Source organism: Urocampus carinirostris, chromosome 6 (genome assembly GCF_059441175.1).
Source record: "Urocampus carinirostris isolate Australia breed hairy pipefish chromosome 6, RoL_Ucar_1.0, whole genome shotgun sequence".
Taxonomy (NCBI): Eukaryota; Metazoa; Chordata; class Actinopteri; order Syngnathiformes; family Syngnathidae; genus Urocampus; species Urocampus carinirostris.
In genome coordinates, this window is record NC_142354.1 from 42,990,691 (window position 1) to 43,018,662 (window position 27,972).

The 27,972-nt window shown below is 38.4% G+C and overlaps 1 protein-coding gene across 1 annotated transcript; it reads right to left on the bottom strand.

The window, feature by feature from the left end:
* Positions 1-767: 767 nt before the first annotated feature.
* txnrd3 (thioredoxin reductase 3) lies at positions 768-26,202 on the bottom strand. The gene is made up of 16 exons (XM_088339061.1): positions 25,892-26,202; positions 25,497-25,557; positions 20,573-20,682; positions 18,526-18,633; positions 18,347-18,419; positions 17,734-17,853; positions 17,487-17,629; positions 16,423-16,538; positions 12,860-13,085; positions 8,848-8,940; positions 7,541-7,617; positions 5,851-6,007; positions 4,510-4,617; positions 4,341-4,436; positions 4,071-4,205; positions 768-1,752 (listed from the first exon to the last, which is right to left on the bottom strand). The coding sequence occupies exons 1-16, from the start codon at positions 26,006-26,008 to the stop codon at positions 1,684-1,686; spliced, it is 1,809 nt and encodes a 602-aa protein (XP_088195187.1). The 5' UTR covers positions 26,009-26,202; the 3' UTR covers positions 768-1,683.
* Positions 26,203-27,972: the final 1,770 nt, after the last annotated feature.

A 27,972-nucleotide genomic window follows, 5' to 3' on the forward strand; every position in this document is an offset into this window, starting at 1 on the left:
AATCGAGTCGGCGGCTGCTTGCATTAGTTGCAAGACTTTGCGACTGAATATTGATCCATATATAAGGCGCACTGTATTATAAGGCGCATGGTCCGCTTTTGAAAAAAATAAAGGCTTTTAGGTGCGCCTTATAGTGCGGAAAATACGGTACTTAAGTCGATGCTTGCCTTATTTTGAAGTAAGACCAAGTCTTTGTGCATAAATAAACCGCTCAAACAACCGCATTAGATCTCCATTTTGGTGAGTTTTCCTATTCTGGTTTCAAACAAGCACGTTTGTTTTATACAATTTCTGGAGACTGAACGTATTAGGAGAGTAAAAATAAGAATACCAACTTCTTTCGTCAAAAGCATGTATGCATCCACCTGCGTCGTGAGACTTCATAGTTTTCACAACAGGCAGAATTTTTTTTATAAATGCAAGAACAGAAGAGCAGCTGTCAGTCTTGTACCACGGACAGACTTAAGAGATCTTTTCTTCCTCATGCCATGAGGCTCTTTAACTCCACCCGGCAGAGTAAAGGCCCACATTAAACCACCCCCCCACATTGCATATTACCGTATTTTTACTGCAGTGTGTATTCTGTGTAGCACTATTTAAATACTCTATTTCAACACGTTACATTGGGGATTTATGTATTATATTCCTTTTACTTTATTATCGTTTTATTTTCAACATAAGGATACTGCTGGAAGTCTGAATTTCTCTGCGGGCATGAATAAAGTATCTATCCATCTATCTTATAAAACGAGACTTAAAAGACATAAAAATGTCAAAAAGATGCTTTATTTGATTCTTGAAAAGCACACTTAAGTTCTAAGGAAAAAAAGTAATCACACAGAAATTATGAAGTTGGCTACATCTACGGACTTTGAAACATACTCAATATCAACGTAAAACTAAAGGAACAGTGACAGCTTTCAGTGATTTGTCCTGCGATTACAAAATTGAGTTTTATAGGACTGTTTATCACATTTTCAGAAACTCAGGGAAGCCCCCATAGCATCTGAGCTATACATACAAGACAGAAGTAATGCCAAAAAAGTACATTTGTTCTAGTGTTCCATTTACGTAAATACGTTTAATTCATGATAGTTGATGTAGGGGAGGAATTCAATTCAAAATGAGCATGTTTTAAGTTGAGGACCACCAAAAATCAATTTTAATCATCATGTTATCGGGTAAAAGAATTCAAGATATAGCATTGCCGTTGGTAATGAAAACTTACTGGAGGGGAATACGTTTGGACGAAAAAGTTGGGACAATACGAGCTAACTTCCGCAAAGGGGAATCGGTCTCTACCCACCAAAATCTTTTGGGTTACAGGCAAAGACGTCAAGAACAGCTGAGGCACGCTCGAACATCGAAATAAATGTTGCGCGTACCCTCACTCCTCAGGGAAGTAAACAAACTAAAGCCCCACAGCTTTTTTTCAGCAGAGTAACCCCGCTGTTCAGCAGAAAACCCTCATATCTTATGAGCTCAACCAGCATCCTCACCTTAGTTCCCACCAAACCATAAATTAGGCATCTGAACTTCAGACACGAGCCGTGTTGCACAATTTGTCCTGAGAAACAGCTGTCCAGTTGAGTGAACAGCCATAAGTCATGGTTTGGGTTGCTCTAAGGTAAAGATGGATACATTGGTGGAGTAAATGAGAGCATTCTGCTAAACAAGCAGGGTTTAACCTCAGCAGCCTGCTTGGGTGATGTCACCTCCGGAACTTTTGGTCACGTCCAGCGTGGTGAAGATCTAGAGGAGGGAAATGAAGAAAAGTAACTATCATATTTCCTCAAAAGGAAAAAAAGAAGCTTTGCGCAGCTTTAAAAACACGGTTGGCTTTTCAATTTCAGGGATATTTAAAATAGCAACGTATTTTCATCTTGACTAATTAACAGGGTTGGGTAGGGTTACTTTAACTGGATTACTTTCAATTACTTTTGGATTACTCCAATAGCAAATATGCTAATAAAAGACAAAAGAAAATAAATATGAATAAAATGACTCAATTTTGTGCAGGCTTGGGGTGTAACGGAATACATGGAACGGCAAAAATGATGTTGGCAAGCTGTTTGGATTCATTTTCATTTTGTTTCTGTCGCATTTTATGTTCGTTTTGCCGGAGATCAAAGAGATCAAAGCTAGAAGAGAAAGCTTACCACGTGTTGTGAGTCATCATTTTATTCATATTTAGTTTATTTTGTCTTTTATTAGCATATTTGTTATTGGAGTAATCCAAAAGTCATTGAAAGTAATCCAGTTAAAGTAACCCTACCCAACCCTGTTTCTGTCACATTTTATGTTTGTTTTGCCGGAGATCAAAGAGATCAAAGCCAGGAGAGAAAGCTTACCACGTGTTGTGAGTCATTTTATTCATATTCAGTTTCTTTTGTCTTTTATTAGCATATTTGGTATTGGAGTCATCCATAAGTCATTGAAAGTAATCCAGTTAAAGTAACCCTACCCAACCCTGACGCTAACTAGTCACAGTCAGAATAGGAATAAACCAAAAACTAATCCGGACTGATAGAAATAAATTGTTCACTTTTTTTAATGAAACGCTCATGTATTATTCATTTATTCTTTATTGTTCTCAGGTTTTTTTTTGTTCACACTTTAGTAGAATATTTTAGTTTATCAACAAATTGTCAAATCTTCGAAATAGTTTGTACAAAAACAGGAGCTTTGCCGTCTCGTTGCTGCAGCCTCCGTAACTTTTTGTTCGTTACTTTTTTGATGATTTTGTTATTGAATGCCATTTTTTTCGAGCAGCTGTTTTAGGCAAACACCCCCTCCTCCCCCAATTTATAACCAGGGTTGGGTAGGGTTACTTTAACTTGATTACTTTCAATTACTTTTGGATGACTCCAATACCAAATATGCTAATAAAAGACAAAAGAAACTAAATATGAATTAAATTACTAAATTTTGTGCAGGCTTGGGGAGTAACTGAATACATGGAACAGCAAAAATGATATTTGCAAGCTGTTTGGATTTGTTTTCATTTTGTTTTGCCGGAGATCAAAGAGATCAAAGCCAGGAGAGAAAGCTTACCAGGTGTTGTGAGTCTTCATTTTATTCATATTTAGTTTTTTTTGTCTTTTATTAGCATATTTGGTATTGGAGTAATCCAAAAGTCATTGAAAGTAATCAAGTTAAAGTAACCCTACCCAACCCTGCTAATAAATTGGAGGAGGGGGGGTTTGCTTAAAATAGCTGACGACACGTATTTGTAACGATTTCAAGCTTTATTTTCAAATATTAGAAATACATTAAGCCCACTTCGCTGTTTCGATACTTAGCGGATCGTTTTTGGCCCCTCCCATTTTGTTGTACTATGGAATGACAATAAAAAACATTAAACAACAATCCTGTGTTTTTATTTGTAGATCTAGAGTCGTTATTTTGTTTCAGGTGTATACATTATATGTTACTGGTATCTAATAAATAAATGTATCCACTTAGTGGGTTCTGACTACGAGTTTTTGGAACGCAAATCCCTGCGAAAAAGGGATAACTAGAAATGGTACTCCCTCGGTATAAGACAGTTCTACTCTCAGTTACACTTCTCATGGTTTAAAAAAACCCAGGGATTTCCTTTTATAAAAAAAAAAAAATCAGAATAATTTATTTTACCCAAGAGTTTGTTATAACATGAATTTCACTCACACTCTCTGTCTACCCGTATTCTATATGGTGTATTGTATACAGGGGGGTATACTGTATACGTTTTTTCAAGCATTTTTGAAGGGGCGCCGCTACTTCGCGGATTTTCAGTTTTCGCGGGTGGTCTTGGTCCCAGTTAACCGCGAAAATCGAGGGATTACAGTATATTGTAAAATAGAACATATTATAGCATCGAAGCCTTGTGGCATCACCATATGCTCAAGTGATTTAAAAAGGGCGATTAAGACAATCCTTTTATCACTTGGCGACATATTTAACAATACACTTTAAAAAGGCTAGAATTATATATAAATATATATATATATATATATATATATATATATATATAACCGAGGGATTACTGTATGTCAAACAGCTTTCGTGGGATAAAAAGTATCTTTTACCTCAGCACAAGTTGGGTGAATGCCAATGGTATTGTCCAGCTGCTCTTTGGTGGCTCCACATTTCATGGCTGCACCGAACCCTTGCGTGACCTCACCTGCGTTGGGGCCCAGGTAGTGAAATCCAATCACTCTTTCCTGCAATGGAAGAACAACACATCAGGATCAACTACTTATTTTGGAGTTATGGTGTTAAACATGAATCTTTAAGACCATGTAGAGATTATAATTATATCATTATTTTATCATTCAAAACTGAAGCTCAAGTCTTACATTATCCAGTTTATTGCAGATGATTTTGGCATAGCAATCGCCCGTGTCTCTCCCAGGCACTGTAAACTCCAAAGGCAAAAACTGACTGTGGAAGACCTGAATACAGAGAAGATCAAATGATTATCCCGAAAACACATTTAATTGTGCAAACCGTTTTTGAATGGGTCACCTCAATGTTGTCCTGCCCGTACAACTGTATGGCTCTTTCCTCAGACAAACCACAGCAGCCATACTCCAGCGGTGTGAAGACAGTGGTCGGAACATTGATGTAGTCACACTAAAGATATGCAGGTTGTTATTATCTTTATTACTGTATCTTTAAAAAGACACAGAAGTTGCTAGTGTTTTATTTAAAAAAAACAAAAACATTTTGATCATATTGCAGAATAAGACATCAATACTAAAATAAGATCTGCAACCTTAAACATGACATTTTTCTTGCAGTTTTTGACTTGGATTAATTCTGATTGAGATCTAGTTTGCAAATGTTTTGTTTCCCACGTTTGGCCCTCCTGTCTTTCCGTAGCCAGCTCAGGGCGTGAGCGTCTTTCAGAATAAAGTCACATGGCAAACCAACAATGCACACAGCTACAACTCCAAGCTTAATTTCAACAACGAAGACCTGGAAGATCTTAACCTTTATAAAAAATTACGTTTGTGCCTTCCCTTAAATGGCAAATCTGACACCATCTGCTAAGCTAACCGAAAGAAAACAAGAGTATAATAATCAGGGTTGGGTAGGGTAACTAACTGGATTACTTTCAATTACTTTTGGATTACTCCGATACCAAATATGCTAATAAAAGACAAAATAAACTAAATATGAATACAATGATGACTCACAACACGTGGTAAGCTTTCTCTCCTGGCTTTGATCTCTTTGATATCCGGCAAAACTAACATGAAATGCGACAGAAACAAAATGAAAATAAATCCAAACAGCTTGCCAACATCATTTTTGCCGTTCCATGTATTCCGTTACTCCCCAAGCCGGCAAAAAATGGAGTCATTTAGTCATATTTAGTTTCTTTTGTAAAAAATGAAATGATCTGCATTTATATAGCGCTTTTCAAGTCAAGACTTGCCAAAGCGCTTTACAGTGTGCTTCACATTTCCCAGTAGCGGCTGTGCAGCCATGTAAGGCGCTAACCTGCTTATTGGGGGCATTAGGGGTTCAGTGTCTTACCCAAGGACACTTCAACATGTAACACGGAGGAGCCGGGATCCGAACTGCGATCTCTTGATCCCAAGACGAGCGTTCTACCTCCTGAGCCACTGCAGTCTTTTATTAGCATATTTGGTATTGGAGTAATCCAAAAGTCATTGAAAGTAATCAAGTTAAAGTAACCCTACCCAACCCTGATAATATATACATACGCAATATTAAAATACCAACTTAAACCTGAAAAAAATGCCCATAGCAGTGCAAACATGCATTACCTTGTCCTTACCCCATTTGCCAAAAAACACAGCGGACTTTAAACTCAGCATTAAATTGATCACCAGGTACCTTGACTGTTGAACCCCCATAAAGACGTCGAGCCAGAAGCTTTCCGGCCTGAATTGCAACAGGGGTTAGCTCCCACTTGTCCTCCAGGATGTCTCCAATAGCATAAACGTGGGGCACGTTAGTTTGTTCTTCATCATTGACAGGAAGTTTCCCGTTCCTTAAATTGGTGAAGAATAGAATAAAGAATTGTGTCATTTCTCATGAAAAATATATTACTATTAAAACCCTGGAAGCCTTGTGATTGATTCAACTTCATCCAAGTGGAGAATTACGACGGTCACAAGACTAAAGCATGACCCAAAGGATTGTTGAGTGTGATCTTAATCCCCGTTGCCTGAAAAATGGCCAGCAGTTTAAAAAAATATATCATCAAACTCAAATGTTGGTAACTTTCATTAAACATCTTCCATTTAAAAGAAATCTAAAAAAACAAAAACAAAAAACAATTTTACGTGCATAAAACCAACGCTGGGACCACATATGAAACAGAAGTTATTGACAAAATATTTAAGGTCAGTCTAAGTTGGAATGTGTCTTAATATTGTCTTTTAAAAGGAATCTTTGCTGTTCCAACATCATTTTCTCTTTTCACTACAATACAGCAAGTACTGCCGCTCCCACTACGCCACTGAGAAACATGTGACACTGATGAATGCTGACTCACCATGACCATAATGCATCTTCAAGGCACAGGTAACAAAATTGATATACAGTGGAACCTCGGTTCTCAACCATGATCCGTTCCAGAAGCGATTTGTTCGATTACCGAAATCATTTTTCCCATTGAAAATCATGTAAATCGTTTTAATCCGTTCCAACACCCTGAATATTTACCTTGAATGTTTATCGTAAACATAAAGCTAACCCAGGCTAATCGTACGTTCACATTATCGTAATCTTCCGTACGAAAGATTACGTTAGCATGAACGTGTAAAAATAAAAAAATCAGGTCGTTTACAAGTCATTTAGCACCCGGGTCTCCACAATAAGTGGTGAGCGGTTCATTGGAAAGGGGGCTCCGTTCCAACACCCTCAATGTTGGGCTCCGTTCCAACACCCTGAATTGTTTAACGTAAACATAAAGCTAACCCAGGCTAATCGCGTTATTACGCTAACATGAACGTGTAAAAATAAAAAAAAAGGATAAAGAAAAGAATTATGAATAGGATTTCTTACCTTTGTGGTGGTCAGCAGAAGGCGCAGGTAGACGGTGGGGAAAGGGATGGAGGAGGAAGGAAAATTATTGTTTGGAAGGATGTTCTTTTCTCTTAAAATAGCGATCTAATGACACTTGCTTCTGCCTTCCTTGTAGCATTTTTCTAAAGTGACTCATGACAGTGTTATTAAAGTCATTTATGACCCTGGTGGCTGCAGCTTCATCGGGGTGGTGGAGTTCAATTAAATTTTGTAACTCGGCCCATTTGTTACACATTTGTTTAATCTCGGACGTCGGGGCATCCTTTCTTGCCTTCTCCTCCCCAGAGCAATCTCCACCCGTACGGCGCTCAGCATGGCACCCTAGCGTACGCACTCACGCATTACCGGCATTAGAACTCCGATTTTTTGACCGAACAGCGAAGCAAGAATTTCTGGAAATTTTTGGTCGGACTCCGATCTGTTTGAACTGAGAGGCGTTCGAAAACCGAGGTTCCACTGTACTGCCAAAGCACACAAAAAGAAAAATACTTACTTGGGGTTCACATTGACTCCTATCTTTTCAAGGCCAATCTTGTCCGTGCATGCGTTTCGGCCCACCGCTATTAAGACCTGAAGACAACAGAATGTTTGTGAGCGATGTTCCCTGTAATTTTCCAAGGGTCTGAGCGTTCACACTAAGTCGGTGAGCAACGCTTGAAACAACAGTGAGCAACAGCAATCCCAAGTGTGGCAAGATGATTAATTATCAAACATGTCCAAAACTTGACATCACGTTACATTTTGCTGAATTTTCGGCGATGCAAAATTATTTTTCTCTTTTGAATGAATTGACTCATGTACTATTGCAAAGGTTGTACGGCCTTCAAACGTCGTTTGTTCTTACAGTTGTTTCACAAGATATCCATTTCTTTTTATTTCCTGACATATATTGTCGCATAATATTAACATTTTTGGGGGCTTAGTTAGTCGGTTGTAAGATACAGAACTGTACTTAATCACATTTTTTAGTGGAAAAACAATGTTGGCAACAAGATTCACTTGATATAATTGGAAATTATTTGAATGCAACACAAACCTTTACTTCTTTTTTCCCTGTTTTTTTCCTACCTTTTTTAAAATTCATTTAAAAAAAAATCTCATTGTGTTTATTTTTTCCGAGCTGTTACTTTTTTCTTTTTGTTCTCTACTTTTTTCCGACATTTTTTTTCTCTTTTTTTCTGGCTTTTTCCTAAATTTTTTCTTCTTTTTTTCTCTTCATTTTGTTTCTTTTTTCTCAGCTTTTCACTACTTTTTCATTTTGGTATTTTTTTCCATTTTTGTTCTATTCCCCCCTTCCTTTAAGTCATTTTGTGCAAAATTTTACATAATATTTGGTCATGTTGGGATTAAAGAAGCAAAAACAACCCGAAAGAGCCGGTTCCTTTTAGTGAACCGAGCCGAAGAAGCCGGTTCTCGACAAACTCTACTAACTTTACTCAACTTCGTTCTACTTCGACTCGACTTCAAAATACCGCATTTATGACACAACATCAGGGGAACCCGTGTATTTTTACCTTCATGCACTGTAACTATGACTTAAGTCGCTTCTCAATTAGTAATTTTGAGCCCTGATTTTTGTGCGCCGGCTAGATTTTCTTGTGCGCTGAGAATGTGCGAGCAGTGCGCAATTGTGCACGCGCGCAGCTTAGAGGGAACACTGTGAGTGATTAAGCTGTCAGCAACAAAATATTCTTGTGTAGTAAACTGATTAAAGAGACATTGTTAAGGGACAAAAAAAAAACAATTATAATATCCATACATCAAAAAAACTCGTTCTGGATATTATTCAGGCCAACTTACAGTGTTGTACTCTCCCTCAATGATATCGTCATTCTCCGTTGACTTCGCTGTCACCTTCAGCCTGCCAGGAGTGCCTGCTTCCAGCTCTTCTATCTGTCAAAGTACACAATACAATGTTTATTTGAAGTATAACACCAAATGTCATTTGCTCGAAGATTTAAAAAAACTTATACAATCATAAATTAAACTTACAAAAACTTTGGGACTATAACCCTAATCCCGAAACCCCAAAATGGCCAGAAATTTGAAAGTTTGCCTTATAACATGATGTGCCTTATATACACTGCAGAATATGGTGGATACACAGGGTTTGGTAGGGTTACTTTAACTGGATTACTTTCAATTACCGTAAATTCCGGAATATAAGCCGCTACTTTTCCCCCAATTTTTCAACCCTGCGGTTTATTTCAGTGATGCGGCCAATTTATGTCAATTTTCTAAAGGCCACCAGCGGCGCTCGAGTACAAAAGGTAAGATTTAGACCGGTGGAATATATGCGCCGAGGAAGACTGCAACTTCTTAGCTTGTGCACAAATTAAATTAGCGTAGACATATCCTCATCATGCAAATTGCAAAAAGAAAGGCACATGACGTAGCTTTCAAACTAAACGCAATCGAACAGTCCGACAAAGAAGGAAACAGAGCTACTGCAAGTAAACTTTACTTTGTGAGCGTGTTCTTGATTAAGGGAGCGTGGGACGACGTCTATATGTCAAAGTCACTTCCCCATACGGAAGGAAGACGACTTAGATGACGTCAGTTATAAGGAGAAAGATGAGGACGGTTTACCGTGGTTTCTACATGTACGGTATGTTTTTTTTAACAGACCCGTTTGCTGTTTTGCGAGCGTGTTGCTAGTAGCGTTTTGCTACCCTTCACAGGCACCGTTTGGGATGAAAGTTATAATTTTATTAAAGCTTTGAAAACTCTCGGTGGACCGTCTTTCTTTGTAAATATGTGTAACTATGTATAATATGTATTTGCAACTGTATATTTTTGTAATGTATTTATTTTAGAAACTTATTTGATGGGTTTTGCACGAGCAAATGAGAAAGAAGGGGCGGGGTAAACGCGGGCTGAGGGGAAGTGGAGTAAAGGTGAGACGTGTTTGTGGACGCGGCCGACAATAGTGGATATATATTTTTCCCACCCTTACCTTTGGAAATATACATTTTTTTTATCCTTGGATTATTTTCAACGGGACTCTGCAGGTCTGCATCAAACCTTAAGTACCGGTATCATTTTCCGTTCATTTTGCCGGCTGTGGTTTTTGTACTGTGTACTTTATATTCAGTTACGATCGCGGGACTCAAAGTCTGGTTTCGGTTAAATTTGTGTTAGATGTTTAAATGTGGGCGCATGCGGCTTATATACAGCTTGTGTATGTACAAAATCGGTTTACATTTTTCCCACCCTTACCTTTGGAAATATACACTTTTTTTCCTTGGATTACTTTCCACGGGCACCGGGACTCTGTAGGTTTGCATCAAACCTTAAGTACCGGTATCATTTTCCGTTAATTTAGCCGGCTGTGATTTTTGGACTGTGTCGGGTATGGGTTAATTTTGTGTTTGTGTTGCATTTTTTCAATGTGGGCGCATGCGGCTAATATACAGGTGCGGCTTGTGTGTGTACAAAATCGTTTTTCCTCACGAAATGTGGTGGGTGCGCTCTATAGTCCAGAATTTACAGTACTTTTGGATGACTCCAATACCAAATATGCTAATAAAGGACAAAAGAAACTAAATGTGAATAAAATGACTAAATTTTGTGCAGGCTTGGAGAGTAACTGAACACATGGGACGGCAAAAATGATGTTGGCAAGCTGTTTGGATTTATTTTCATTTTGTTTCTGTCGCATTTGATGTTCGTTTTGCCGGAGATCAAAGAGACCAAAGCCAGGAGAGAAAGCTTACCACGTGTTGCGAGTCATCATTGTATTCATATTTAGTTTATTTTGTCTTTTATTAGCATATTTGGTATTGGAGTCATCCAAAAGTCATTGAAAGTGATCCAGTTAAAGTAACCCTACCCAACCCTGTGGATACATTTGGAAATGCAGTTATTATACTTCCGTGTTTGAGCACCCGTTCATTAATTGATAGCTCAAATCGCAATAAATTATATGCAACGGAATTCAAACCCGGCTCATTGGGGTGTGGGCGCCAGCACTTTTCCAGGAGACCTCCAGGGGGTACAGATAACATGAAAAGGCATTAGAGCTAATCTCATCACACTATTTTACTCACGATGCTAGAAACACTGATTTGCATAGTGCATTCTAATAGGTTAAGCAGTTTTTCTGATTTTTTACCTGCGCGAAAAGACAGAAACGGAAAAACAGTCCATCACTGTTGTGAAACATTGATTAGACATGGCACTCCAGGGTAAACATGTAATAAAGACGTTAGAGAGAAAATAAGATCAAAGACACTCAGGATAAATAGGTAAAGTATTTACAAAGTGGTTCTTAGAGACTGGCGTAAGTTTGAACAATAAGTGCATTGATTTGTTTTTTAAAAAAAACAGTGCTTGCTGTCATCGAATGCGAAATCAATGTCTATTCGATTGATTGGAGATTTTTTTAACTGAGGCGAGTATACAGTGGAACCTCGCTAGTTCGCGGTTCCACTTTTGCGGGTTCAGAGCTTCGCGGGTCGAAAAAATATACCTTACCTTCTCAATGAAAGCATTTATTGACTTGACGCCATTGAGCGCGAGCTTATGTCAACTGAGGACAAGGTGTGGACACTCTTATTGTAAAGGGGAGGGGGAGGCCCTGACACAATGCTTAGTCATTGCCGCTTCGCAGCACAACGGTTACATTGTAGCTTGGTGTAGTCTCAATTTCATGCAATTTCGTGCTCCTTATGTATGAAAAACACATGATGTATAAAACATATGACTTTTTGGGGGGGAATGAACTTTATAACCAATGTTCCCTGTAATTTTCCACAGGCCTGAGCGTTCACACAAAGTCGGTGAGCAACGCTTGATTACAACAGTGAGCAACAGCAATCCCAAGTGTGGCAACTAATCCATTATCAAACATGTCCAAAACTTGACATCAAGTTACATTTTGCTGAGTTTCCGGCAATGCAAAATTATTTTTCACTTTTGAATGAATTGACTAATATATTATTGCAAACGTTGTATGGCCTACAAACGTCATTTGTTTTTACAACAATTCTTTCACAAGATTTCCATTTCTTTTTTTTCCTGGTATCTTTTGTCGCATAATACTAACATTTTTGGGGGCTTATTGAGTCGGTTGCACGATACACAACTGTAATTAATCACATTTTTTAGTGGAAGTGCAATGTTGGCAACAAGATTGACTTGGTATAATTGGAAATTATTTGAATGCAACACAAACCTTTTCTTCTTTTTCCCTGTTTTTTTTTTTTTTTAATTTTTTTGAATTCCTTTAAAAAAAAAATCTTATTGTGTTTATTTTTACCTAGCGGTTACTTTTTTCTTTTGGTTCTCTTTCCTTTTTTTCCTTTTTTTCTTTTCTTTTTATGGGCTTTTTTTCTTAATTTTTCCTTCTTTTTTTGTCTTCCTTGTTTCTTTTTTTCTCAGCTTTTCACTCCTTATTCATTTTGGTATTTTTTTCTTTTTTGTTGTATTCCCCCCTTTAAGTCATTTTGTGCATAATTTTACATAATATTTGGTCATGTTGGGATTAAAAAAGCAAAAACAACCCGAAGGAGCCGGTTCCTTTTAGTGAGCCGAGCCGAAGAAGCCGATTCTCGACAGACTGTTCTAACTTTACTCAACTTCAAAATACCGCATTTGGGACACGTCAGGGGAACCCTTGTATTTTTACCTTCATGCACTGTAACTTTCACTTAATTCACTTCTTAAATAGCAATTTCGAGCCCTGATTTTTGTGAGCAGGCAAGATTTTCTTCCGCGCGGAAAAGCTCTGGGTAATGCGCAATTGCGCACACACACAGCTTAGAGGGAACATTGTTTATAACCCTTATAGTGCTGAAAATACGGTACTTACTTTAACAGGGACGTATTTGCGGATGAACTTGATGCCGTGTTGCTCCATGTGCTCACCAGCACGGTCAGCCATTTCCTGGTCAAAGCCCCTCAGAAGAATGGAACGCACCATAACGGTGACGTCCAGACCCAAACCAGCAAGAAAGCCTCCACATTCCAAAGCTACATAAGAGGCACCGATCACCAGAGTCTTCCCAGGACAGTATGGCAAGTAGAAAAGATCATCGCTAGAGAAAAAACAAACAAAAAAAAAAACAATCACATCAAAAAGTGGCGGTTTCAAATAAGAACAGCAGTAAATTAATGTCATGCTTGAATGCAGCAAACAGTCAGCTATAAGCGCACCTGATTATAAGCCGCACCCACCACATTTTAAGAGGAAAACCGATTTTGTACACACACAAGACGCACCTGTGTATAAGCCGCATGCGCCCACATTTAAACATGTAACACAAACACAAAATTAACCCAAACCAGACTTCAAGTCCCGCGATTGAAACTAAATCTTCTTCATTAAAGTCCACAGTCCAAAAATCACAGCCGGCGATATGAAAACAAAATGATACCGGTACTTAAGGTTTGATGCAAACCTGCAGAGTCCAGGTCCCGTTGAAAGTAATCCAAGGAAAAAAGTGTATATTTCCAAAGGTAAGGGTGGGAAAAATATATCAGATGAACACATTTACTCACGCAATTCCTTTTTCTTGAACCAACTTTTTACCCCCTCTTCTTTCCTTGTTTGTCCCTCACCTTTAGCGGTCCCCACTTTAACTCGGCCCCCCGCGTTTGTTCCGCCCCTCATTTTTCGTTCACCCGTGCAAAACATATCAGAATAAGTGTCTAAAATAAATACAAATAAATACATTACAAAAATATACAGGTGCAAATACATATTATAAATGGGTCACATATTTACAAAGAAAGACGGTACACCGAGAGTTTTCAAAGCTTTAATAATAATAATATAGCTTTGACAGGCCAGTTAATGGTAGCAACACTCGAGCGCCGCTAGAAAAATTACATAAATTGGCTTATAGTCCGGAATTTACGGTTATTTTCTTCCATCTCTCCTTACTATGTTTTTTACAAACAAAGTGAGACGATGATGCAAAAAACCTGGGAGTGTTTCTCTTGTTGCAACACATCTTTCTGCTGGGAAATGATGATGAACTTATTTGCATTGCGCAGCCATTTGTCCTTATATTACATTTACACTAAAACAGGAAGGTAAATAACATTGACATGACACAACCATTGAGGAATATAACAGCAACTGTCACCTAATTTTGTGGAAATAATTCATTTTTAAGGCCACAATACCAACATACAGTTGGTAAAAAAATTAATAGGGCAAAAAAAGAAAATCATGGCAAGTAATTACATTAATTTGATTAACAATTAAAAAAAAAATAAAAAGCTCAATTAATACAATTGTTTAATCATGAAATTGGGGGTAGGAATTTAATTATAACTACTCAAAACTTATTATCAAACTGTAGTGACTTACCAATTAATTGTGGGATTTGAGGCGTTTTATTGCATGAGCTATGACTGTTTATTTTCCAGTAAAACTGATCAAATCAATTTTATGAACATTTTGCAGAGGATTTGATTATGTTACAACAAAACTTTCAACAAGTGAATTGGTGGGGTTAACAATATAGACTGATCAAATATAATCTTGACTTTGTGGCCATAATGCCCAGCAGGAAACTGGACCTCAGTGTTCTCGTTTGCTCGCGTCCTAGACGTATCATTTTTGCTGGGGACACATAGTGTCAAATCAAAAATTGTCATTATTACCTGATTACTTTATTTTAACAAAGATTTACTGCACTCCAAACTTTTCGTCAGGCAGATCCGCCATTGTTGTTTTGGTCTCGCGGTTCGAATTTTCGTCTGCACGCCGATCTCGGCAAACGAGATCTCGTTGCTTCGAGATGACGTCATTGTTGTGGTGCTTGTCGTCGAGTTAAGGTGAAAATCAACACAAAATTGGTAATTTCTTCAGTGTCAGTAATAAGTCGAAACATAATGCAGAGAGTGATAATAACGGCATTAATTCCGGCATGAAAAATCGGCGGAGAAATTCTTCAGAAGATTGCGGAGGCAAGGAAAACACGTGTGTTGAAGCTAACGATTCGACGAAAGAAAAACAAAAGAATACTCCTAGCAAGAAAAGGATTTTTTTAGCCAAAATGGACTAAATTAGATTCCTGGTGACGCTATGAGGAGGATGATAATGGATTGGATCTTGAGAAGGCATTCCAACTGTGGCGGGACAGGAAACCAAAGTGAAAATTTTGAAGTAACTGCTTTGTATTACCAATTAATTATGATGATTAAAACTGAATGAAAATATAGATTAATATAATTATTTCCGCAATTATAATTTGTATAATGTACAATATTGTTGTGAACTGAAAAATCTTGAAGTGATAACTATTTGTATTACCAATAAAATGTGATGATTAAAACTGAATGAATGTATAGATTTATATTATACATTTGTCGCCGATTTACAATTTCAACCTCGATAAGACTAAATTTTGGGGACCCATGGATTTTTGAGCATGCGAGTCCTCGGGACCCATCACTTTTCACAGGTAAAATTAACACTGGGACCTGCTGAAAATATCTTTGATAACATTTAGAGAGTTCAAAAATACCGGAGGTGAAAGCCACTTTTCCCCTAGGAGAAAAAAAGATCTGTAACACACCATACTGGCTGGGGTATTTCGCCCCAGCATAAGGTCTATCTATCTACCTTGGTCATATCCCTCAAGAGGGGTGACCCACAGCAAGACACACACATACAATAACAAAGAAAATAAAAGGAAAAAAAATAGCAAAAAAAAACACAAACGTTTTTGGACCATGGCCAACCCAATTGCCATGCTTTCGTCCCTCCAGATGAAACGGGACACCAGAAAGCGGCCAAGTCACTCGGGTCAGGGTGACACAACACACTCTTGTTCAACAGCAGGGCCCGACAGCTTTCACCGGTTTACCCCTGCCGCATCATACGGGTGCCCAGCCCATCCTTAAGAACGCGTCCACAATCCCACTATCCATTCACAACACCTCTCCACTCCCTTCCATCACCAACAAGAGCTCTAGCTTCCATTATATTTTGACCTATTTCCTGCAGTGAACTCATAACACCATCCCTCCACGTCAATGGCGGCCTTCCTCTTAGTCTCCTTCCATTTTCTTCTGCTCTGTATATCCTCTTCAACATTCGCTCCTCATCCATCCTCCTCATGTGTCCAAACCAACAGAGTACTCTTATCAACACGCTTGCTCAGTTCCACGACTACTCCAGTTCTGTCTTTCACAATTTCATTTCTCAATCCATCCAATCTTGTCACTCCTAATATACTCCTTAAACACTTCATCTAAAAAATAATCAATTTCCTTCTTAAATCTGCGTTCAGGCTCCAAGTCTCTGCACCATACAACAGTCGGCACAATCACACTCTCATACAGTCTCTTCTTAACATCCATACTCATACTCTCGAATATATTCACGTACAAAGAAAATGAATAACACTTAACAATCACCTTGTGATGCAGTATTCTTTGTCTCCAGGTATACCCAGGTAACGTGGCCGTTCACCTGTTGCCAAGACAAACTTATCTGCTGTGTAGAATGTCTCCTTTCCTTGTTTGTTTATTGCCTGCATTAAGAAAACACAAACTTCCTGTTAGATAGTGCAGCTTGCAGTTTTAAACGTCATCATTGATGAAAAGAGGCACGTAGACATCTTTTAATTTCCTTTGTCTTGATAAAAATCTACCGTAAATTCCGGACTATAAGCCGCTACTTTTCCCCCCTAACTTTCAACCCTGCGGCTTATTCAGGGATGCGGCCAATTTACGTAATTTTTCTAGCGGCGCTCGAGTGTTGCTACCATTAACTGGCCTGTCAAAGCTATATTATTATTATTAAAGATTTGAAAACTCTCTCGGTGTACAGTCTTTCTTTGTAAATATGTGTAACCCATGTATAATATGTATTTGCAACTGTATATTTTTGTAATGTATTTATTTGTATTTATTTTAGACACTTATTCTGATATGTTTTGCACAGGTGAATAAAAAATGAGGGGCGGAACAAACGCGGGGTGCCGAGTTTAAGTGGGGACCGCTAAAGGTGAGGGACAGACAAGGAAAGAAGAGGGGGTAAAAAGTTGGTTAAAGTAAAAGGAGTTGCGTGAGTAAATGTGTTCTTCTGATATATTTTTCCCACCCTTACCTTTGGAAATATACACTTTTTTCCTTGGATTACTTTCAACGGGACCCGGACTCTGCAGGTCTGCATCAAACCTTAAGTACCTGTATCATTTTCCGTTCATTTTGCTGGCTGTGATTTTTGGACTGTGGACTTTAATGAAGGACATTTAGTTTCAATCGCGGGACTTGAAGTCGGGTTTGGGTTGATTTTGTGTTACATGTTTAAATATGGGCGCATGCGGCTTATAAACAGGTGCGGCTTGTGTATGTACAAAATCGGTTTACCTCTTAAAATGTGGTGGGTGCAGCTTATAATCAGGTGCGCTCTACAGTCCGGAATTTACGGTAGTTGCAAAATATTTCAAACTTCCTGCATGATGAGGACACATTACCTTTATCTTATGAGGATCCACAAACTCTGCATAGGCATTGACATATTTTACATTCTTGTCCCTCAGCGATATCTTGTACTTCCAGTTTAATGAGCCAATGTGATCATTGACTGCAGTCTTCATCGTCTCCCAGTTGTGTTTGACTGGCCAGAGACGGGAAGACGTCAATAATTAGTAGACATACTCCAATGCTGAGCGGAGTTCAATAATCAGGTTTTCCTCATTTAATTATTTATGGTTAGGTTACCCATGTTATCGAATTCCCAGCCAAATCTGCGTGCATCTTGCATGGCGATACCAAGCAAGGCCGTCTGGTGCATGAGTTTCTTTGGAATACAGCCGACGTTTACGCATGTTCCTCCCAGACCTGAGCAGGGACACATGCAATACATTGAAGAAAAGCATAGGAAAACAAAATGTGTGGTCTAAAATTTCAGTTTCTGGATGCATTTGTCCTTACTCATTTAGAATAGAATAGAATAGACCTTTATTGTCATTGTTACAAAATGGGTTAACATATGGTGACAACGAAATTGGGCATGACACTCCAGTTTCACACATTCACAGTGAGGTAAAAAAAGCCAAGAAGATAAAGGAACAGAGAAGATAAGGTTATAAAACAAGAAGGATAAGGTTATAGTTATAATTTACACAAGAAATGTCGGCATGTAGGATGTTACATACAGTTTGGTGTCGTAAGGGTTTGTGCAATATGCATTTGGTGCAAAAATAGTCATCATAGTGCAAAAAAGATAGTCAGCATTGTGCAAGGTGAGCAGTAAACATAGTGCAGTCAACATTGTGCAAGTAAGTCCACAACCAAAAGGATATTTTTCTATCAAAAGCTAAATCAAACTTACCCCAAGTTGTTCCTTTCGGTGTTGGGACAACATAGTCCAAAACCATAACTTTCTTTCCCAAAGTTGCAGCTTCCTTAAATAAAATGTAATTTAGAATAAATGATATACAAGATAACGGTAAGATCATTGAATAAAATTTAATTGGACTGGAAAACATGTCACAATTCAATTTCTCTCACTTTTGAACAAGAAAGCCCTCCAGATCCGCCTCCAATGACGATCAGGTCGTAATCATATGCTTCACCTTCACCATTCAGTAGTTGACCCAGGCTGCCATCTTTATGGGCCTAATTGACACAAAAAGCACTGCTGACAAATACAATTCATGATAAATGTGCACGATTGCTTTCCAAATTCATCCTTTATAATTGGAGGAAATAACCCAAACTGTGGAGTCGATTTAATTGTGACAATGAAGTCTTATTAAAAATAATTTTGCATTAACTGAAGAGAACATCATGATTTCTATATGTAAATGAGTTTCAGAATTACCGTAAATTCCGGACTATAAGCCGCTACTTTTTTCCCCAAACATTCAACCCTGCGGCTTATTCAGTGATGCGGCCAATTGATGTCATTTTTCCGGTGGAATATATGCGCCGAGGAAGACTGCAACTTCTTAGCTTGTGCATGAATTAAATTAGCGTAAACATACCCTCATCATGCAAAATGCAAAAAGAAAGGCACATGACCCAGCTTTCAAGCTACAAGCAATCGAGCAGACGGAGAGGAGGGCACAGAATCAGGAGTGGATGAGAGTTCCAGCGACAGTGACAGCGTGAGTGAGGCTGCGGGAGCGTGGGACAACGTCTATATGACAAAGTTTCTTTCCGACACTGAAGAAGACTTTGATGGCTTCAGTTCTAAGGAGGAAGATGAGGACGGTTTACCGTGATTTTTACAAGTACGGTATGTTTTTTGACAGACCCGTTTACTGTGTTGTGAGCGTGTTGCTACCATTAACTGCCCCGTCACAGGCACCGTTTGGGATGAAAGTTATATCATCATTATTAAAGCTTTGAAAACTCTCACGGTGTACCATCTTTCTTTGTAAATATGTGCAACCATGTATGATATGTATTTGCAACTGTATATTTTTGTAATGTATTTATTTTAGAGACTTGTTCTGATATGTTTTGCACGAGCGAATGAAAAAGAAGGGGCGAAACAAACGGGGGGGGTGATGGGAAGTGGGGTAAAGGTGAGACCTGTTTATGGACGCGGCGGACAATAGTGGATATATGTTGTTCCCACCCTTACCTTTGGAAATATACACTTTTTTACTTGGATTACTTTCAACTGGACCCGGACTCTGCAGGTCTGCATCAAACCTTAAGTACCGGTATCACGTACATGCTGTCTGCACTATGTTTGTTCACTGCTCAACAGACACCGCACAAAAACTGAAAACTCGTGCCAACACTACCTCATACGAAAATAATGTTACTCAAGTCTTGTTCTTGCACATGTCGACTGCACTACGTTTAATGCTCAAATTGCACAATGTCTGACCATTTCCTTTTTTGCACTATGATGTCTATGCTTGCACCAATGTATATGCGGACTATTTTTGCACCATGATGACTTTGCACCAAATGCAATATTGCACAACCGTTACGATACAACGTTATCACGACAACCCTGTATGTAACATCCCACATGCTGACATTGTTGTGTAAATACCATGTAAATTATAACTATAGCCTTATTCCCCTTGTTTTATAACATTATCTTCTCTGTTCCTTTATCTTCTTGCTCATACCCTCACTATGTGTAAAACTGGAGTGTCATGCCCAATTTCGTTGTCACAATATGTTAGCCCATTTGTAACAATGACAATAAAGGTATATTCTATTCTATTCTATTCTATCATTTTCCGTTCATTTTGCCGGCTGTGATTTTCGGACTGTGTACTTTAATGAAGGACATTCAGTTTCAATCGCGGGACTTAAAAGTCGGGTTTGGGTTAATTTTGTGTTTGTGTTTCATTTTTAAAATGTGGGCGCATGCGGCTTATTTACAGTTGCGGCTTGTGTAAGTACAAAATGGGTTTTCCTCTTAAAATGTGGTGGGTGCGGCTTATAATCAGGTGCGCTCTATAGTCCGGAATTTACAGTAATTTGGGACACAAAGCACTGGCCATAAAAGCAGAATGTAAACAACCCTTTTACTTGAACGCCATCTTTTGATGCTAGAAGAAACCACAGAAGCAGGAAAAGCAAATACCTGCATTGTTTTGTCACAGCCACCGATGTGCATTTTGTTGACAAAAACATTAGGTACTGTTTTTTGTCCAGTCATCTCAACTAGCATCTCCTGATAATTAGCTCCATCCTCTGTACGGCACACAAAAAGGACAAGTTGTTAGGGAAGAAAATGTAAGATAAGTAACAGTCAAGAAAAAAAAAAAATCACAACAGAGATAAATGCAAGGGGTTTCCTATAATTGTCGCCTGGAGTGACATTCTATATAGCAAAAATATAGTAGCATACTAACGTATCAGAACGGCTAGGTAACAGTGAGGATTATTTTAGAAAGTGCTATAACAATATCCATGCAATTTTAAAAAATTACAAAATGGGATCAAAGAGTAGCTTAAGCTTCACATGTTGAGGTTTTTGAGTTTTTCTTTGCTCTCATGTTGTTTCCAGATCAGGGGATGGTGTAGTAATAGTCTGAAATAATAGTCTGTGCAATAACCTGTGCAGCCCTTTGAGACTCTTTGTGATTAAGGGCGTCACAAATAAAAATGACTTGACACTTAGCTTATAAGCGTGATTGTGTAACCGCAAGACACTGCGTTTTTTTCAAGGATTAATAGTTCCCCATTATTATTTGAGTGACAAGAGATTTTGGCCAACCAGAATTGTCGCATTTAGGGTTTAAACAGCGCCGAGCAATCAAATGCCCAATTTACGACACTAGCCAATAAAGGCGAGGCAAAGCATGCCCAGTGTTCATTTGACCTGTGAAAATTGATGGGTCCCGGGGACTCGCATGCTCATAAATCTATGGGTCTCAACAGAAATCTTTGGGTCCCCTAGATTTAGTGTGCTCCATGCCCTTACAAACTGTCATTTTCCCTTACAAAATACAAAAAAAAACCCTTTTTTTTTTAATCAAACATGTTTATTTATGTAGTTTAACATGTTATATTGTACATGTGTTTCCTTATATCATGTATGTTGTTAATGAACATTTTGTTGTGAGACACGGAGTTGCTCGACATGAATGTGGCTTATTGTGAAATAAAGTTCAAAAATGAAGTCGCTTGGACGTTCACCGTAGAAGGAAAAAAATACATTCAAATATAATTGAGTAGAATAATACATTTTCTTGTTCAAATTATTAATTCATTTTCTGCAACAAATTATTGTTGGTAATATACCGATTAAAAGGGATCACCACAAACCTGTCTTTTTTCATTTTCTCCTTTTATACTTCTTTTTCTTAACTTCTTTATACAACATAATAATTCGTAATATAATGCATCAAAGCAAGTGAGCCGTTTGAGAGCCGACTCTCTTGAATGAGTTGAGCCGAAAAAGCCGGTTCTCTAAATAGAAACGGACTTTCACTGCACATGTAGAGAACCGGCTTTTTCGGCTTACCTCATTAAAGAGAGCCAGCTCTCAAAAGGCTCACTTGCTTTGATAATAATAATAATAATAATAATTTCCTTGTATTGTCATTCTGTGTAACAATGTACACAGAACGAAATGTCGATTGCATCTGACCCGATGCAGCCGCAGCCAAGAGAGGGCGCCGCCGACCACTTTTTAAGTCTTAGGAATGACTCGGCCGGGGCGCGAACCCGAACCTCCCAGTCTCAAAGCGGGCGCCTTACCATCTAGGCTACTGAGCTGGTGTATTATATTACGAATTATTATTATTATAATTCTACTTAATTACATTTGCATGTATTTTTTTTTAATGAACTTTTTTTTATAATAATCCTTATTCATGTCGAGCAACTCAGTATCTCACAACAAAACGTTAATGAACAATATATATGATATAAGGAAACACATGTACAATATAACATGTTAAACGACATATATAAACATGTTTGAAAAAAAAAAAGAAAAGATTTTTTGGTATTTTGTAAGGGAAAATACGACAGTTTGTAAGGGCATGGAGCCCTGGAGCGCGACAGGTATGAAAATACCTGTTCTATAAATAACTCACGAGTGCTGAGTCATAGTGATTTTCTAGTAAAAAAAATTTTTTTGTGGTTGACAGAGTCGATTTAGCCCTACTTCTAACAACTAACCTGGTATTGACATAGTAACAACGTAGTAATAATATAGTAATAACAAAAGTAATTATTGTAGTGCATATCAAACTGCTTTGCTCTTATTTGTAAAAAAAAAAAAAAAAAAAATAGCTCTCAGTTTGGAAAAGGTTGGATATCCCCTGCCTTAAACAAATCTTTTTGGCTTGTCCGTTCAGAAATAAGACATATTTTGACGTGTGAAGCGTTTCCCTAATGTTCCTACCGTCTCATTTTTGTTAACCTCTATCTGTCCATATTTTTATTTCTATTTTTTTTACGCATACTATGCTAGCTAGCCTCATTAGCTGCGTGGCGAATGCTAGCTTCGAACTAGCGTCCCGGTGTTGGAATGCTAACTGTTAGCATTTTGGAGTCTTCTCCGTTTAATTCACAGGTGTCAAACAGGCGGCCCGCGGGCCAGATCAGGCCCGCCAATGGTTTGAATCCGGCCCGCAAGACAACAGTGAGAGAAGTGCAAGAGGAAAATGAGCTGTAGTTTTAAAGATTTCCACCAGATGTCAACAAAGCCGGTTAACACTTGCGAAAGAATTGTGGTAGTATTTCTCCATTTCTCTCTGACTCACTTCTTTTTTTATTTATTTCTCCCTCTTTCTCCTGTTCACTCTCTTTTTCTCTAACTTTCTTTTTCTCTGTCTTGCTCCTTCTATTTTCTCTCTCCAATTTACACTTTAATTCTCTTTCTTTCCCTTTTTCGACCTCTCACCTCACTTTGTCTCTTTTTCTCCTGCTGACTGTTGTTTCACTTCTCTTATTCTTTTTATCTTTCTCTTTTTTCACTTTCTTTTTCTCTCTATATTCATTTCCCCCTTCTCCATTCATATCTCTATTCTGCTCTCTCTTTTTCTCTCACTGTTACTCTGTCTCCCTTGTTCTCCCTTTCTGTTTATCACTCTCTCTTTCTCCCTCTCTCTTTCTCTTAGACTTACTAGTCCGGCCCCTGTGAGATTTTGTTATAGCATTTGTGGCCCCCGGCTAAAACGAGTTTGACACCCCTGATTTAATTGTTATAATATTGTTCTAGGTATCGTTAAATACGCGTAGATAACACCGCGTCTTTTTGTTTTTGGGAGAATTTATGTCATATTTGTAGCAGAGTTTTACATTTGAAATGGGCGAATGTTAGCTAGGCAGCTATCATTTCTGGGATTAGGGGAAAAGAAGAAGACGTCTCCAGAAATCAGAGGATTCTGCAACTGTATTTAACAATGTCACAAATACTTAAATCATTTTACTAATTAAACAGTTCGTGTGCATTTTAATCATATTTAGAAACGTACAATCTGCAGCACAAAGTAAACCTAGCAAATGGATACCCTTATTGCACCCCCATGCTTTGCATATTTTCCTGAATTTTGTTGGAAATGTGGATTTTATGTGTTTTCATATATCAGAAATGCTGTGATTAATATACCGACCGACAGCAATACACCTTAAAGCACAGGTGTCAAGCAGGCGGCCCGTGGGCCAGATTAGGCCCGCTAAGGGATTGAGTCCGGCCTGCAAGACAACACTCAGGGAAGCGCAAGAGAAAAACTAGCTGCAGGTTGAAATATGTCAACTTGATGTTGCCAAAGCCGGATGCCTCTCGCAAAGACACTGTACCTCTCTCTCTCTCTCTCTCTCTCTCTCTCTCTCTCTGTCTTTTTAACTTATTTTGCTCTAACTAAATTTTTCCTTTTCTCTTTTTTCTATTTCTCTCTTCCTACCCTTCGCGCTTTATTTTCTCTTTTCTCTCCTTCTGTCTTTCTAATTCTCTTTCAATTACTTTCTTCCTCTCCCTTTCTCACGACTTCTCTTTTTATCTCTTGTTTCTCACGCTCTCTCTTCCTTTGTCCCACCCTCTCCTTCTCCCTTCCTCTTATTTCTATATCTCTCTTTTTCTTTCCCTTTAATGTACTAGTCCGGCCACCGACAGAATGTTTGTTCTATTTTGTGGCCCCAGAGTTAAAATGAGTTTGACACCCCTGCCGTAAAGGTTATTTTTTTTCCCTGTGAATTACTCAACTTCAAATTTAGTGGCAGTGAAAGGGATTACTTAATGTGCAGTCCCTTCTCAGGGTTTCTTCACTTTCCTCATGTTGAGGTTTTTGAGTTTTTCCTTGCCCTCAAGTAGGTTTTACATCAGGGGGTGGAGTAATAATAGTCTGTAATAATAGTCTGTGCAATAACCTGTGCAGCCCTTTGAGACTCCTTGTGATTAAGGGCGTCACAAATAAATAGGACTTGATTTGAGGCTTTTGTGTTTTCCCTTGCCCTCATGTCGGTTTTAGATCAGGGGATGGTGTCATAATGGTCTTTAGTTTGCAATAATCTGTGGTTTGTGCAGCTCTTTGAGACTCCTTGTGATTACGGGCTATACAAATAAACATGACTATACTTGACATTCCTTCCTAATAATTATAGGAGGGTAAGGGGGATGACCTCATGTGCGGCCCCTTCTCAAGATTTATTCATTTTCCTCATGTTGAGGTTTTTGAGTTTTTCCTTGCCCTCATGTAGGTTTTAGATCAGGGGATTGTGTCATTATAGTCTGTGGTTTTCAGTAATCTGTGGTCTGTGCAGCCCTTTGATACTCTTTGTGATTAAGAGCGTCACAATTACACAGGACTTGACTTCTCAAGGCTTCTTTTCCCTCATGCTGAGGTTTTTGAGTTTTTCCTTGCCCTCATGCAAGTTTTACATCAGGGGATGGTGTCATAATAGTCTGCGGTTTGCAATAGTCTGCGCAGCCCTTTGAGACTCTTTGTGATTAAGATCTATACAAATAAACACGACTTGACTGCAATTTACTAAGCAGCAAGGCTAAAGATGCTGAGTCATTGTAGGTATCTACGGTCGTCAACGGATCTTACCCATGAGATCCAACTCCACCACATTGCACTTCACTTTGAGCTCTTTGAACAGGTCTTTGACCTACAAACATAGAACCAAAAACACATTAAATGACGAAAGTCACAACAAATTACAAGAACGTCTTGGAATATAATCCGTAGGATTTAAGAGCAGCGATATTACCGGTAGGTTAACCAGAAATGGGATCATATTTCATTAGACGCAGAAATCAATCACACACATTATAAAGGGTAACTTTTAATTGTTTTTCTACCCGTATATAAGGCGATAGAATAATAGAAACCGCCACAAGTTACTGGTTACGTTAACACGATGTGCTTCCAGAAAGTAGACGAAGCCCACGCTCGCCGCGACATTTAAGTTTAAACAGGAGAGAAAAAGTTTGTTCTCCTACCGTCACGCAATATGGACAATAACTTTTGCTGAAGACGACCACTTGATTATCATCGATCAGAGATTGGATCCGAGTCTTCAGTTCATTCTTCCCGGTTTCGTTTTCGATGGGAGGCATTTTCAAGGTGAAAGGTTTCCGTCCACGCCTTCGGTGGAAGGCCGGTTCGCGCAGTGGATGAATAAACGAGAAAATGTCGCTTCTTCTGCGATTATAGTTGAAGATCTACTCAGTCGAACAAGTGGGCCGCACACTTCCTCGTCTAGTACAAGCCGCAAACCGCGCCTGCCCAAAATGCACCAAAGCGACCGGAAGACTTTATAGTAGTGCGGTCTCGTTCGCGAACGTACCGGCTTTATAAGCTATTTTTGAAGTGAGCGAAAGGAGCCGGAGTTATGCCGAAATTTGCATCCCGTAGCCGCTAGGGGTGTCAAACTCATTTGAACTCGGGGGCCAGACGATGGAACAAACATTCTGTCGGGGGCTGGATTAGTAGATTAAAGAGAAAGAAAAAGAGATAAAGAAATGAGAGAAAGCGGGAGGGAAAAGGAGAGAGGGCGGGACAAAGAAAGAAAAAGAAGGAGAAGGTGTGAGACACAAAAGATAAAAAGTCGTGAGAGAAGGGGAAAAGAAAGGGAGAGGAAGAAAGAAATCCAAAGAGAAATAGAAAGACAGAAGGAGAGAAAAGAGAAAAGAAAGCATGAAGGGTAGGAAGAGAGAAAAAGAAAAGAGAGAAAAGGAAAAAAGGAAGTTAGAGCAAAAGAGGTTAAAAGACACACAGAGAGAGAGAGAGAAAGACAAAGAGCAACAAAGGAAGAGAAAAAGAGAGACATAGAGAGTGTAAGAGACAGAGAGTGGGAGAAAAAAGAAAAAAAGAGAGAAAGAGAAAGATAGAGAGAGAAAGAGAGAGAGAGAGAGAGAGAGTGTGGAACAATATATATATGATTGCTTTTTCTGTTTGTTTCCGTTTTTCTACTATTTTATTCTCTCTTTGTTCCTTTTCAAATTTCTTCTTTCCGTCTTTTGATTCTTTTTCCAAGCTTTTAATCAGTTATTTTACCTTTCTTTCTTTTTTTTAATCATTTTCCTTAATGTGTTTTTTCTTTTTTGTTTCTTTTTTCTATCTTTACACTTCCCTTTTTCCCATTTTTCCTTCTTCCTTCTCTTTTTTTGCTCTTAGTCCTTTCTCCTGCTTTTGTTTTTTCCCTAGATTTGTCCCTTTTTCTTGCTTTTTGCCGTTTTTGTCTTTTCTTTTCTTTTCATTCTATTTTTTATTCATTGTTTACTTTCTTTTTTTCCAGTTTTTCATTATTTTTGTTTTGCTTTATTTTCATCGTTTAAGTCATTCCGTGTATGATTTTGGTAATATATAGAATAAAGCATCAAAAACAATCTCAAGAACCGTTTGAGAGCCGACTCTTTTTTTAGTGAGCACAGCCAAAAAAGCCGGTTCTCTAAAAAAGAATGGAATTCTCATCACGACTATACAGGCAGAAAACGGAAGCGCTCGATTTGCGACATATCGTCTACCGCCCAACAAGGAAATCCTATAACATGGTTCACTCCGCCCATAAAAGCTTACCCCGTATCACAATCCAACAAACCTAACCCTACGTCACGAGGTTGCCTGGTAACATGCCATTAAAGCCCGATGACATTACTGTACATTTCTTTTTGCAAGAATTGGAGGTGGAATATAATTTACGCGTATTTATGTCATTAAACAACATTTGGAGGAAAGCATGCAGGAACCAAAGGACACAAAAACAAAAGCATCCGCCACAAAGTGAATAATTGGTATCTGGCGCTGTATGTTGGTCAAAGTACGCAACGACACCGAGCACTTCAAAGTACAGCTGGGTGAGAAATATTTCTAAATTCAATTATTTTAAACACACATCAAGTTAATGTAGATCTACCTCATCTATGTTTATTTACAGGGTTGGGTAGGGTTACTTTAACTGGATTACTTTCAATGACTTTTGGATTACTCCAATTCCAAATATGCTAATAAAAGACAAAACTAAATATGAATCAAATGATGACTCACAACACGTGGTAAGCTTTCTCTCCCGGCTTTGATC